At 44.5% G+C, this 13,509-nt stretch overlaps 1 protein-coding gene across 1 annotated transcript in view; it reads left to right on the top strand.

Annotated features, from left to right (window-relative positions):
- The first annotated feature begins 9,508 nt into the window (after positions 1-9,508).
- The window catches only part of EDN3 (endothelin 3), a 40,765-nt gene continuing 36,764 nt past the window's right edge, over positions 9,509-13,509 (top strand). The window contains exons 1-2 of the mRNA XM_075011866.1: positions 9,509-9,840; positions 10,352-10,628. Coding sequence (XP_074867967.1) covers positions 9,789-9,840; positions 10,352-10,628 — 329 coding nt within the window. The 5' untranslated portion in view covers positions 9,509-9,788. The remainder of the gene's footprint in view (positions 9,841-10,351; positions 10,629-13,509) is intronic.

The following is a 13,509-nucleotide window of genomic DNA, read 5'->3' as shown; positions in this document are numbered from 1 at the left end:
CAAAAAGGTCTGTCAATTCCCTAGTCACCCGAAACATGGGTTTCCACCAATTTCCACACACCTTTCTACTGTGGCTAGGAATAAGTGCATTAGAAAAAGCCATTGTTAGTATCTCAGCCACAATTGAAGCCATGGGAAATGCAACCATGGATGCACTTCAGGCACTAAAGGAAGAAATTTCACAACTCTCCCAAATCACTATACAAGATTGTAGAGCCCTTGATTACTTGCTAGCCTCCCAAGGTGGGGCATATGCGCTAATTAACTCCAGTTGTTGTGTTTATGTCTCCCAGGATAAGTGCATTGAAACCAATATTCACAAACTTAAAAGTCAACTAACAGTTCTCCATCAGGTGGCCTCACAAAACAATGATTGGGGTTTTGGTTGTATCTGGGCCTGGTTAACCTCCTGGCTGCCTGACTTAGGTTTGCTTGTGAGAAAGTTATTGTATGGAATCTTGTTTGCTCTGATTGTCTTATTATTGTTATATGCATTTGTCCTGCTAGTATTGCGCTGCTTACATCTTTGCCTAACTAAAACCACTCGAACCGTCTCTGAGCTGTCTAGAACAGAACTACAAATGATGGTACTTAGAGAAGTAGCCTATGAGTGTGAGCATCAAGAAAATAATAAGGGTCTGATGAATATAGAGGTGTGAGCATAAGCGCTTACAAGGGGGGAATGATGAGGAATGGAAAAATACTGTAAGGTCAGTAGACTTGCCAGGGCAGGGAAAGGGGGGTGGGTGAAGGCCAAGTGAGAAAAATAAGGTGGCCTTTGAGGAAAGCTAATCAGAAAGCAGCCTGAGAAAGATATGCTTAGCTCATCATGACAATGTAACTGCAAGACTGGTTTAAGCCAGAAAATTCAGGTTTCCATATCTGTGCGACCCATAACAGAACAATTGTATGGGGTATATAAGAAGGTCTGTACTTTGTTCTTGTAGAGAACTGGTCGTCCCTTGCCTTTTCTCCCATGCCCATGTAAATAAAGTGCTTCTGTTAGTCAAACAATGATCCTGTCTGAATTTCTACATCAACTCCATATGTTCCTCTGCATCACACATTAGGATGCCTCACATAGTTTTTACACCTCTGCCTTAGTGTATGTAATCTTTGTAGCAATACACTGTCTGGACCATAGATGGAGCTCCACTCATTGTCTCAGATCAGCAACAGTAAATACAGGATGGGTTAGAAATAATGGTCTTGCTGTATGCTCCAGATTCTGCTCCTCTGGGCTCAAGAGGACAGGAGGTGAATGGTGACTGAGAGTTCAGGCTGATCTTGCTGTTGTGCCCAGGCATGACTGTGATGAGTTTCCCCACTGAAGAGTGTCTTCCCTGAACTGGGATTTAAAATTTGCTGTTGCCTTAACCCTCTGGCCAAACCAAAATCCTTTTCTTCCAAGGCAAACAAGAAGAGTCTCAGCAGAAAACAAGCAGGTCCTTTATGAGTGCTTTCCAGGCTAGAGGCAGGAATTTCTGCACCACCCCTCCAACGTACACCAGAATGGCTGTGGGCATCAACCTTATTTCCTATAGGCCCCAGAACAGCTCTATGAAGAAGTCTGATTTGCTCGACTACTTCCCAGGGCCATTTCCAGCATAGCCTGTTTCAGCGCTGGCTTCCTCCCCTCTTTAATGCACAAGGCTTCTCCAGGGGCCTTCTATAACTCAGCTCTAGGCCTCCTTCTTGGACCTTTTAAGTGGCCTTTTCCTGTGTTCCTAGAGCAGTGGTTCCCACCTGGGGGTCCATGAGTGTAGTGCAGGGGGCCAGTGGAAGAAAAAAGATAAATAACAATTATAATAGAAAATAAGTTTTAAATAAATTGCAAAGTTACAATGAATTATTATACTTAAGTATCTTCCAATAATGTTATTAATTGCTCACTAAAAATCTTTCTTTATCAATGAAATGTACATAGCGACTAGAATTGGTTTTGATGGAGGTCCACGAACAGCTGGGGGGATGATTGGGGTGTCCACACTAGCGAAAAGGTTGGTAACTACTGTTCTAGAGCATCTCCCAGGCCAGTTCTGCTCCTGCTAGTCCTTTCAGCCAAATGAGAAACAGTTGAGCCTTACATTTCCAAGCAGGCCATGCAGTCGGTCAGGTGGGCAATGGCAGAAAAAAGAAACTGAGCCCCAGGTCAGAGCAGAAACTGAGCCCTTAAAAGTACAGGTCATCCTTTCATCTCCTAAAGACTTGCCTATAACCAGGCAGGTTCTGTCTATTTACAGAGTCTTGGTTTTTCACATCTGCCCTGGATAACTTGCCTTGGCTTATGCAGTTCCTCCTGTGTACCGCAAAAATACGTAGTCTCTCCTATTAAATAACCTCTTCTTTTCTTCCTCATACACTTCAAGTTCTTCCCACAAGACAGCCATCTCAGCTCCCAATCTCCAGTTAATCTTTTCTGACTGTGGCCTTCACTCCCTCTTTAATGCAAGCAGTATTAATTGACTACCCATATTTTATCCTGGAATTCTGTTTTGTCAGTGCTGCCTCCCCCTTGAAGAAATTTCAAGTGAATAGACAGTCTCATCTAGGAGTGATTACTATTGTAAACATTATTCTTAATTCCTTCTATTAATTGTCCCAAAGTTTGAGGTTGTTTGGATCCAGGGATTAGGTCAGGGTTCAGATCTGGGGGAAGATGGACAGTATGAATAACAATAGCACTTAGTGTTTAGGTAGCACTTTGAATCCAAAGAAATGCGCTTTACCTGAAATAAATTATAACAGTAAGGATAATTATGTAGGAATATTTATATTGATGTACTGTTGTCCTGACGCTAAGAGGACTAAGAAGAAATAAAAGAAAGTAAAGGACTCCAGGGCTCTCTCTCCATGCTGTAAGCTCCTCAGAGTATCTCATCCTCATATTTATTTCATTAAGATTTTAGTTCACTTCTGATGCTGTATAAATAATATTAAAGAAAGGAAGAAAGAAAGAGACAGGCAGAGTTAAAGGCTCCTTTAGATGGGGGTGACCAAAGTGTTACATTTATCCTCCTAAAATACCGTCCATTAGTATAAATACCACCATGTGTCCAAATTTGGTTTAAGGGCCACAAAAGTAACTCTGATCCCTTCCATTCACTTCAAAGGCCTTTCAATCAGGCAACCAAAGTGGCAAGGGAAACGTGATCAGTTTGGGGATTTTATTGCTACGTATCAAGTAACCTAATAAATAATAATCATAACATTGTGTTTCTGGAGAACTTATTGATTTCACTGATATTGATGCATCTGAGGAAGTGAGTCTGTGCTCACGAAAGCTCATGCTCAAAACTTTTCTGTTAGTCTATAAGGTGCCACAGGACCCTTCGTTGCTGTGTCACAGAGTTTGTCTGTTACTACTTTTCAAACACTTACTATGCAATTCTAATACAATGTTTATTAACAGGGAATGTGTCCTGGAATGTTGCTTTTTTAATATTGCCCCTTAGTGGACTGCCTGGTTCAAAGAGTGCTGTAACTTTCAGTAACTCTTAACTATTTTGTGAAGCACTTCTTTGGAGACTATGGGATTATTGACAGAAAGTATCTAACTGAGTAATCAGTCCCACACATACAAGTATTTGTAAAATGGGAAGACCAGGACCAGACAAATGTGCTAAAACCAAACTATTTATTAGAGAAACCCACTGTCAAATTTTCAGATGCAGAATCTGAGAGTTTGCATTTTTTGGCAATTCCTACTGTCAGTCTGATTTGGTAACTCTAATACCAACCCTTTCAGCTGCTCCACATTCCAACACTCCTTAAGTCTCAGCCCTGTCTCTGTTTCAGATATATCTCTACTTTCAGTCAGTTACAAGTGAGGTTTTCTCAAATATTTACACTCAAGAACAAGACAGGTTCTCTGTTTTTCTTTGCTCCCTTTGAGCTGCTCATGTGGCCCAAAAGAAAGGGAGAATAGCTGAATCTCTCCAGCTGAGGATTGCATATGCACACACGCACACACAGACACAAAATAGTGTCAGTACAGCCAAGTCCTGGTACCACTTTCTCTGCAACCCACCAGCTCCAAGAGGCAGAAATAGGCATGTTAGAGGTGGTGAGAAGTGGGCAAGAGGGCAGAGAATATTAATGATACTTAGTATCTATGCAACAAACTGATCTCAAGATTTGGGAACTGAGGTATAGAGGAGGGAAAGTGACTTATCGAAGTCACACAACAATTTAAATAGTAACACAGAGATAGCCATGTTAGTCTGTAATCTATCAAAACAAAAAAGCCGTCATGTAGCACTTTAAAGACTAACAAAATAATTTATTAGGTGATGAGCTTTCGTGGGACAGACCCACTTCTTCACGAAAGCTCATCACCTAAAATTATTTTGTTTGTCTTTAAAGTGCTACAGAACTGCTTTTTTGTTTTAACAATTCAAATGTAAGGCTGTATTAGAGTGTAAATCAGGTCTCTTGACTGTCTGTCTGTTGAGCCATGCCGCCTCCCCATAAACACCTCCTGCTGGATTTATCTTAAAAAACATCACTAAGGACTATGTAATATTTCTAGTGCACCTTTTAGATTGTTTTGCTCTTAAATGGTCTCACAAATCCACTTTTATCATATGAAGAAGAAGAAGTTTACTGCCTAAACATCATTCAAATCATCATAGTAAAAGAATAGTACAATCATTCTTTTTTGTTCAAATTACTATTTAGGCATTCTTCAATCCCAGCAAATATGAAATTTATAGCAGTGTTCATTGATATGCTCTCTGGAACACTGGAACATTAGATCAGAGCTATCTACTTTGGGCCAGGTTTAGAAACAATGACTGAAAAAGCAGACGTTGTGGCACTGTTGAGTTCCAGATGTTTGTATCTGTACAGCCACAAAACGATCTGTAAAACAGTATTCCCCACACCCTTTCCACAAGTTAATGTGATTTGTTTGCACTAATCATACAAGATGGATGATGCAGATCTAAAATTAAATTATGTATCGAATTTTGCAATTCTCAAATGAATATTCCATACCAATGCAACAGTCATTCAAATTTTTGAATGTTTATGAGTAGTAATAAGTGATATTCGTGCTAATTATTGATGTGACAGTATGTTTTCAGATAATTTATGATTAGTGACTTATTTGTTTGTGTATTTACTTAACATGAAATTATAATAATACATGATAAAGGATCTGGTTTTGTTCCTATTTCCTCTCATGGAAATCAGGAATAATTCCATTAAAGTGAAAGTTACAGAGAAAAAGATCAGGCCACACAGAGTCCACAAATAATAATCTCATTGCTAAGGGTCTCTCTCTCTCTCTCTCTGCAATGGACGTTACAGCTAATCTTTTATTTCTTTGATAGCTCATTTGGTCCTCACCTTGTCCTGGGGTTCTTAATATCTAAACTCTGATTACAAATGCTAGGGATTTATTTTTTTACATTTTTTGTTTACACTGCACTCAGTTTGCTGAGACAGCATGCCTTGCTTTTCAGAGCAGAAACAGCACATGTAAGAAAGAGCAGAGTATGCTAAAGGAGATATTTAAAGAAATGGTAAGATTTTAAAAGCAGAAATACCTCCTTTCAGTAGCATTTGAGATTGGGGCTCTGTTGTTTCTATCATTGTCTTTGATGGCTGTTGTATTGCTAATCAGTCCCTAAGTATGCTAAAATCACGATACTGCTACATTGTGTCTTTCTTTCACTATTTCTTTTATTATTGTAAAATATTTCACTGTTATGGACAAGGAAAATTGTCATATTTCAATAACAGAAAACTGAGATAACACAAGAATTTCAAATCACATCATTTGGGAATGATTACACTCTCGATTTGTAAACAGAGTTCCCAATTCACTGCACTGGAGAGTTCTTACTGAGAAATAATGGCACAATATGTCTCTATAAACTTTCTCCTGCAGATAGGTGAAAATGCAATGTAGTGTTGTTGGTTTCGAGATATTCCAGACACATGGTAAATGAGGTAATATCTTTTATTGGACCAATTTGTGTTGCTGGCAAAGGTAAGGCTTTGATCCATACACAGCTTTTCTTGAAATCTGGGCAAGGTACTTCCAGAATCACAGCAAAATGTAACGTGGAACAGATTGGCTGTGTCTACACTCCCATTCACAGTGCTAAAATTTTAGACTTTCAGGCATGTAAAATAAAACCCTCCTGAGTAAGCAAAGTGTTAGTGCTGAAAAACACTGGGAGAAAGATTGTTTTACTGATGGGAGCTTCACTCCTGCACTACAGCTACTGCCCCTCATTTAGTATTTTTTCTTAATCACAGGGAGAATGCTCCTCCAGTGATATAGTGTGACTACACTGTTCATGTCACAGTACAGCTGCAGCAGCACTGCCGCAGTGCTGTGACAACTGCAGTGTACACACACACATTGTTTAGCGTAAGTAGTTAGCACATATTGTGAGCGACCATTCCAAAGGCTGGATTACAACAATCTGTAACCCACTAAATACCCTCTTTCTCTCCTATGTTGCCAAGCCACTCTACCTTGAATGTGAAAGGTGCCAGGCAAGTGACCGAACCATTGGGCTAAAAGTTATAAGGCATATGCTTAACTTTAAGCAGGGGAGGGTATTGAAATCTGTGGGACCACTCTCATCTTTAAAATTAAGCACTTGCTTTGCTGGATCCAGGCCAAACTTAAGTGTAGTGCTAGTGACATGAACTTCTTTAAGGCTCAATGTTGCTAGAAACTCTGATTTAATTAGCAATTCTAAGAACTTCCAGTGGTCCTGTCTTTTCAGCCTGGCTTTGGGTTTAGTGCCTTTTCACACTCCTGCTTCTGATATCTTGTAGTTATGTGTTATAAAGAGTTCTCTCTTTTGGAGGCATTATATATAAAGGCTGTTGTTTACAAAGAAATGTGTTCTGAGCACAGAACTGGGTGGCAGGAATTCCTGAACTATAATCACAGCCTGACACTCATCCTCTTGATGCTACTAGACAGGAACATAGTATTTTACACTCTCTGCTGAAGATTTTACATCTTTGAAAACAGACAAACAACACTGAGCTTCTTCATTAACGGAACCAGATATTTAAGTGAGCTTTTATATAAAGAATGGCTATGAAGTAACACAAACTCACCAGAAGCCGGGATTAATTTTTTTGGTGAGAGGGAAGGTGGGGAGAAGAATTACGTGTTTTCCTGGAAAAGGGGAAAAGTGCACTTATGAGATATCAGAAATTGAGCAAAATTATCTGTAGAGGTTTTCCCCATTAAAGAGAGCTTAGGGAATGCAAAGAATTAGAGTTGTGATTTTAAAGTAATTTTGATTGCAGCCCCACCTGTTGGAACTAAAATATATTTAAAAGAACCTTGGTTTGATTCCATTTAAGGTGCCATCAAAGAATTTTGCTAACCTTTGGCCATCAGCTGACTCATTATAATTACTTTATTCCTTTGCAATGCTTTAAACTGCACCAAGTGCAGTAAGGGAGGATTCACCCACTTCTCTTATGAATACCAGCCTGTTGTGCAAAGCTCCAACTGCATTTTTGCCATATGTAAATGATATAAAAACAGGAAACAGTCCAACTATAATGCTGTAACTATACACATGTAGTCAGAGGCCAATACTTGCCTTTCATTTGGTCCAGGAAAATACTGCTGTTTCCATCCGAATCTAACACATTCTTATTTTTAAACCCTCATATTGTTCCCACTGAATCCTTGCATTTTCTCCATCCCTAAACTGATTTTACTGCCAGCACAAAGACCTGTTATTATTTAATATTTTTACTGAAGTAGCATATGGAGGCCACAAACAAGATCACTACTTTAGGCTCAGTACAAAGAGTATGAAAGCCTCTCTCCCCTACAGAATTAGAAATCTAAATAGACCTGTCAGGCAAAGAAGTGTAGTAGACAGGAAGTAACTTTTTCCTAATTTCATAGATGGGGAGTGTCGGGCATGAAGAGATTAAGAATGGGCTTTGGAATCCATGAAGGACTCTAGGGATTCCAAGACTGAGCACAGGCACCTAATTTTTAGATGCCTAGAAAAATCACAGGAACAACATTGTGCTCCACAAAGCTGTTTTAGGTGCATAGGCTCCCTACAATGAAGGCTGAGAAACAGACTGCTTGCAGTTCAAACCACAAAAGTCAGCACATTTGTTGATTCAGCTAGCTCCCCGATGTTGTGTAAACTGATGTGTCCTAAACCCTGCTCCCCTCTTGGAGATAGACATCTACATGCAGTACTGTGTTTACAGTGGTGCCAGACCCACAATTTAGGAGAGGCCCTGGTGTTCTGCCTGTGACCCTTCCTCACCCCACTCTGCCTCTGCTCTGCCCCCAAGGTCCCACCCCTTCTTGGCCTCTTCTTCCTGAGGCCCCACCAGCTGCTTCTCTCTGTCTACACTTTCCCCACTCACCACTCACTCCTCTCTGACCTTTTCCCTGCACATTGCTCCTCTTCACCTCTGAACTCTCATGCAAATGGTGGATGGGGCCTACATGGGGAGGGCAGGAAGGGACAGGTCAAGGGGAACAGTGTCACAGACTGGGCACCAGCATCTGCAGAAGTTTAATCTGGCCCTACCTAAATGTAGGTTTCAGGGACACACCTATCCCTGCTAGCAACCCACGAAAAGGAATCAGCTGGCTGGAATCAGCTGGCTAGGTGCCCGAGTTGTTTCTTACAGGAATAATTTAGGCACCATTCCCTACTCCATATCAAATGGTGGAAGAGGCGTACACCTTATAACCTTTAGTCCAGTGGCTAGAGCAATCACTGGCAGTATGCAAGATCCAGATTCAATTCCCCATCTCTGCCACAGTTAAAAGTTATGGGTGGGAGGAGAGAAGTACCACCTCCTCTGCTTCAAGCTGGTATCCAATGAGGTAGACAGACAGATTGGGTGCTGCTCACAGTTTAGTCTGTCTTCCAGTGTTCCATGACTCATTTTGGCATGTGACAGGGAGATAGGCATCTGGATGCCAAGAGCAAGGCAGCCGGGCTTATGCTGAGGCAGAAAAATAGGCACCTAAGAAATTTTTACCCTGAAAATTTAGCCACTGAATGAATTTAGGTACCTACAGCATTCAGAGAGGGTTTTGTGGATCACGAGGGACTGGACCTAGCCACTTAAATCCAAACCATAGCATCCTGTATATTTGATGGATCTGGGGCCTAAATAACTTCCCCATGGTCACACTAAATATCAGTGGCAGAAACAAAGCACCAAGTACAAATTTAAGTCTCAATCTAGTGCTTTGACCAAAAAAACAACAACTGGCTCCTCTGCACAGAGTATCAGGACCAGCTCCTTTGAAAGTGATGGACTGAGCAGGACACAGCTAGCCAATACCATGAGGGAAGGAGGGGAGATGTTCAGGCAGCGGCTTGTGCCTCCTCCCTTTCTCTACCTGTGCAAGGGTGCAAGCCGTGGGAAACCACAAGGGGGTAAGTGACAGCAACTCTCAACCTACATATACACTGAGCAGTCAGCTGTCCTCTTGTGGGAGGCAACTGCCGCTTTAAAGCAGCAGCTCCAGTTTCTAATCGGATTGGGGGAGTGGGAAAAAGTGCAGCAATGGATCTTTTCTTCTTTTGACAACACTCTGCCCTGCAGGACTAATTCTGCGAGGTGGGTGGGCGGTGGCGGACCTAACAAAGCAGAAGCACCGATCACACCTCCGTGTGGGAACTAATTACTTGGGGGCAGACTGTGCCGCGAGACCTAGGATCTTCCCCTGCCAGCCTGAAGTGACGGCTCCTGGAAGAGAGTCATTTCCTCCCTTTGCCGGCGGTTGACAAGCGTGCCCGTTGGATTTCATGGAGCTGGGATTCCTGTTACTCTTTGGACTTACCGTGACATCGAGCGCAGGTAAACGGGGATTTCTTTGTCGGTGGCTCTGGCGCACAAAGTTGGAGCTGCGGCCACCTCTCCCCAAGGCAGCGGCGCCAGCAGCCCGTGCTGCTTGGGCAGCAAGGAGGCGCCCGACTCCGGGGCTACCTCTCGGTGGGGGTGACGGGGGGAGAGGAAGGGACACTAAACTGCCCTCGCAGCAGGGCGGCTGCCCACTCCTCCTGCGCTGGGCCGCTAACCTCGCACGGAACAATAGCGCTGCCCCAGTCAGTCAGGGGCGCATCGGCCCTGCCGCACACGGCGGTTGCCCTGCTCGCTCTCTGCTGGGGGCGGCCCAGCTCGGCAGCCGCCGCCGGATCTACCTTGCGCCGGGACCTCAGCCAAACTCAGCCCCGCGCCACCTCTGGGGCGGTGGTGGAAAGGACAATCCCCTGGCTGGGCGGAAGGGTTCCCCCAAGCCGGGGCGGGCGCGGGGTGAGGGGAAGTGGCTACTGCGCGGCTCAGCCTCGCTCCTCTTCCCGCCATGCAGGTTTGCCGCTGGCCGTGCCTCGCCCCCGCCACCCCTCGGACAGCGGCCGGGGCCCGAGGTCTCCCGCGCTCCGGGAGCGGGCCGGTGCGGAGAGCCGGGGCCGGGCCGCCGCAGGGGGGCTGCTGGCCCGCGTCGAGGCCGGCCGAGGAGCGAGGCCAGATGGCCAGGCCGCGGGAGCGCCGCGCCGCAGAGCCAAGCGGTGCACTTGCTACACCTACAAGGACAAAGAGTGCGTGTACTACTGCCACCTGGACATCATCTGGATCAACACCCCCGAGTGAGTGCGGCGCGGCCGCGCTGGGGTCGGGCAGTGCCTCAGAGAGGCCCTGCGGGGCGGAGGAGCCGCAGGCCGGGGTGGCGAGGGGAGAGAGAGCCCAACCCCGGGGATCGGGGGCAGCTGCACCGCACAGGGGGCTCCACAGAGAGACTCCCGGGCACGGGCAGCAGGAACTGCCCCTGGAGTTCCGGCAGCGCCCGGGAGCTGGACTGGAGGGAACGAAGGGCGGGAATTGGCCAGAGCGAGTGAGGCAGGGACGCCGTCCCTGCTCGGTCCCCAAGCCCTGAGGGGGTGAGAAGCGGAGTGATACTTGACCTCTGGGTGGTGACGGAGGGTTGGGCACGCGGAGTGAGCTGGCAGGGAAGGGGCTACTGGGATCAAGCCCCTTCAGAGAGGGAGGACATGCAGTGTCCCTGAGGAGTAAGCAGATTTCCCTTCCGGGGGAGCTGGGAACCAGTACACCAAGCGAGTATGGGGCTGCGGGTGCTGTCCCCTTCCCTCCTGGCACTGTTACAGGAGGGCCCTAGGATGATCCTTGCAAACCACAGCTGAAAGATGGGTTGCATTGAAGGCCAGGGCTTCCGACCCAGAAGAGGGGAGAGGCTCTAGGCAGCCGCACACCAAGTTCTTGCTGCCACCCTTGCGTGCATGACTTCCCTGGCTGCTCTTCGGCAGTGTCAGCAGTTACAAAGCCCCTAACTGTATGAATATGCACCAAAGTTACAGCAGCTCTTGTCCAGACAGCTGTTATTTCAATGCAGACACACACCACAGTGGCAGCTGTATTTTTAGATTGTGTGCTCTTGGGGACTGCTCTCAGAAAATGCCTAGCACTTCATAGGTAATACCATAGCCAGATTCCACATAGCAAACCTTTCCCTGTATTATTTAGAGCCCAGTGAAATATCCCTTTATGTCTTTTTACAAAGAGAAAAATATTTAAGTCCCACTCTGAAAAGTGACTCTCTGGAGAGTCTATGTTTGTTGTTTCTCAGTGACCCCAGGGCAAATCTGCTGAGCTTAACTAGGAAAAAGATGGCTTTTCTCGGTGCCAGCCCTGTCCAGTCAGTCTGGGGTCTGGGTCAAGTGGAATTCTTTTTGGTTCACGCTTCTGCCCAAGTTAGTTGGAATCTTTCTTTAGGAATTTGGTGCTGGATTTAGTGACTCCCTCTGATGCAAAGAACTCATGTGAATCATCCCATCAAAGGGACTATCTGTCACAAGGAAAGATAATTGAAGGCAGAATCAAGCTGTTAGTTAACAAATCTGTTAGTCAAACAAACCAGAATAGACTTCTCAACTGCATTAGCTTTGCACAGCTGTCTGAAGTATAAGTGTAGTAATATCCCATTTATCACTAAAACAAACAGGGGAAACTTAAGAGAACAGTTGAATTAGAATTTTCTGAACTTCCCTTTCTGTTCACAGCAGCACATTATCCATGTTGCACTATTTATATTGCTGACAGAGGCATGTCCTGAAGTTCCGGCATAATTATAATCTCTACTTTTCTCCACACCCTGACTCAGTGCAGTTTTTCCTCTCATAGCATCTCTTATCGCTTTGCTGAGGTGTTGACAAACTTATCAACAAGGTTATTGGAGAACACTGAAGAACATCTTATAACATGCATTGTCCCTGTAGGATTATGCCTGCTGATAAATTAAACTGAGTATCAGATGTTTATCTGAAGTTGCTTTTAACTGTATGTAGCACTTAATTTTCTGTTAAGTATAGTACCTTTTTTTTGTTATGATTAATGTTTGCAGTGTGATGCTTCACGTACTAGAACTCTGGCTGGATGGGGCTTGTACAGCAGGATCAGGTATCTAGACATATTGACAGAAAGACTCCAGCCAGGAGCAACACTGATCCTATAGCTTCAATTGCTGAGCCTCAGCTCCTGAATTTAGACTGGGCACATTCCTGTCTCTTGAAACAAGTTGTCACAGGGTCTTAAATATATTCTAAGGCCCTGATTCTCATGGGAAATTTTAACCACCCAGACATTTTTTGGGAGACCAATACAGCAGCACCCAGACAATCCAGGAAGTTTTTGAAGAATGTTGACGATAACTTCCAGGTACAAGTGCTGAAGGAACCGACCAGGGTCCACGCGCAGCTTGACCTGCTGCTCACAAACAGGGAAGAAATAGTAAGAAAAGTAGAAGTGGGTGGCAACTTGGGCTGCAGTTATCATGAGATGGTAGATTTCAAGATTCTGACAAAAGGAAGAGAGGCGAGCAATAAAATACAGACTCTTGATTTCAGAGCAGCAGACTTCAGCTCCCTGAGAGAACGGATGGGCAGGGTCCCCATGGAAGCTAATAGGAAGAGGGAAGGATTTCAGAAGAACTGGCAGTATTTTAAAGGGGTTTTATTGAAGGCACAGGAACAAACCATCCTGATAAGCAGTAAGAAAAGCAAATATGGTAGGCAACCAGCTTGGCTTGCAAAAGAACTCATTGGCGAGCTTAAACTCAAAAAGGATGCATATAAGAAGTGGATGACTAAGGAGGAATATAAATATATGGCTGGAGAATGGCAGAGGGTAATCAGGAAAGCAAAAGCACAATTGGAACTGCAGCTAGCAAGGAATGTGAAGGGCAACAAGAAGGGTTTCTACAGGCATGTTATTATCAGGGAGAGTGTGGGGCCATTACTGGATGAGGGAGGTTAACTGGTGATAGATGATATGGAAAGGCTGAAGTACTCAATGCTTTTTTTGCCTCAATCTTCACGGACCAGGTCAGCTCCTCGACTATGGCACTAGGCAATGCAGTATGGGATGGAGGTGGGCAGCCCTTGGTGGGGAAAGAATGGGTTAAGCGCTATTTAGAAAAGGTAGATGCGCACAAATCCATGGGTCTGGATTTAATGC

Source organism: Carettochelys insculpta, chromosome 17, assembly GCF_033958435.1.
Source record: "Carettochelys insculpta isolate YL-2023 chromosome 17, ASM3395843v1, whole genome shotgun sequence".
In the NCBI taxonomy this organism is placed as follows: domain Eukaryota; kingdom Metazoa; phylum Chordata; order Testudines; family Carettochelyidae; genus Carettochelys; species Carettochelys insculpta.
Note: the sequence above shows the minus strand (reverse complement) of the source record. Positions and strands in the feature narration are given on the sequence as shown.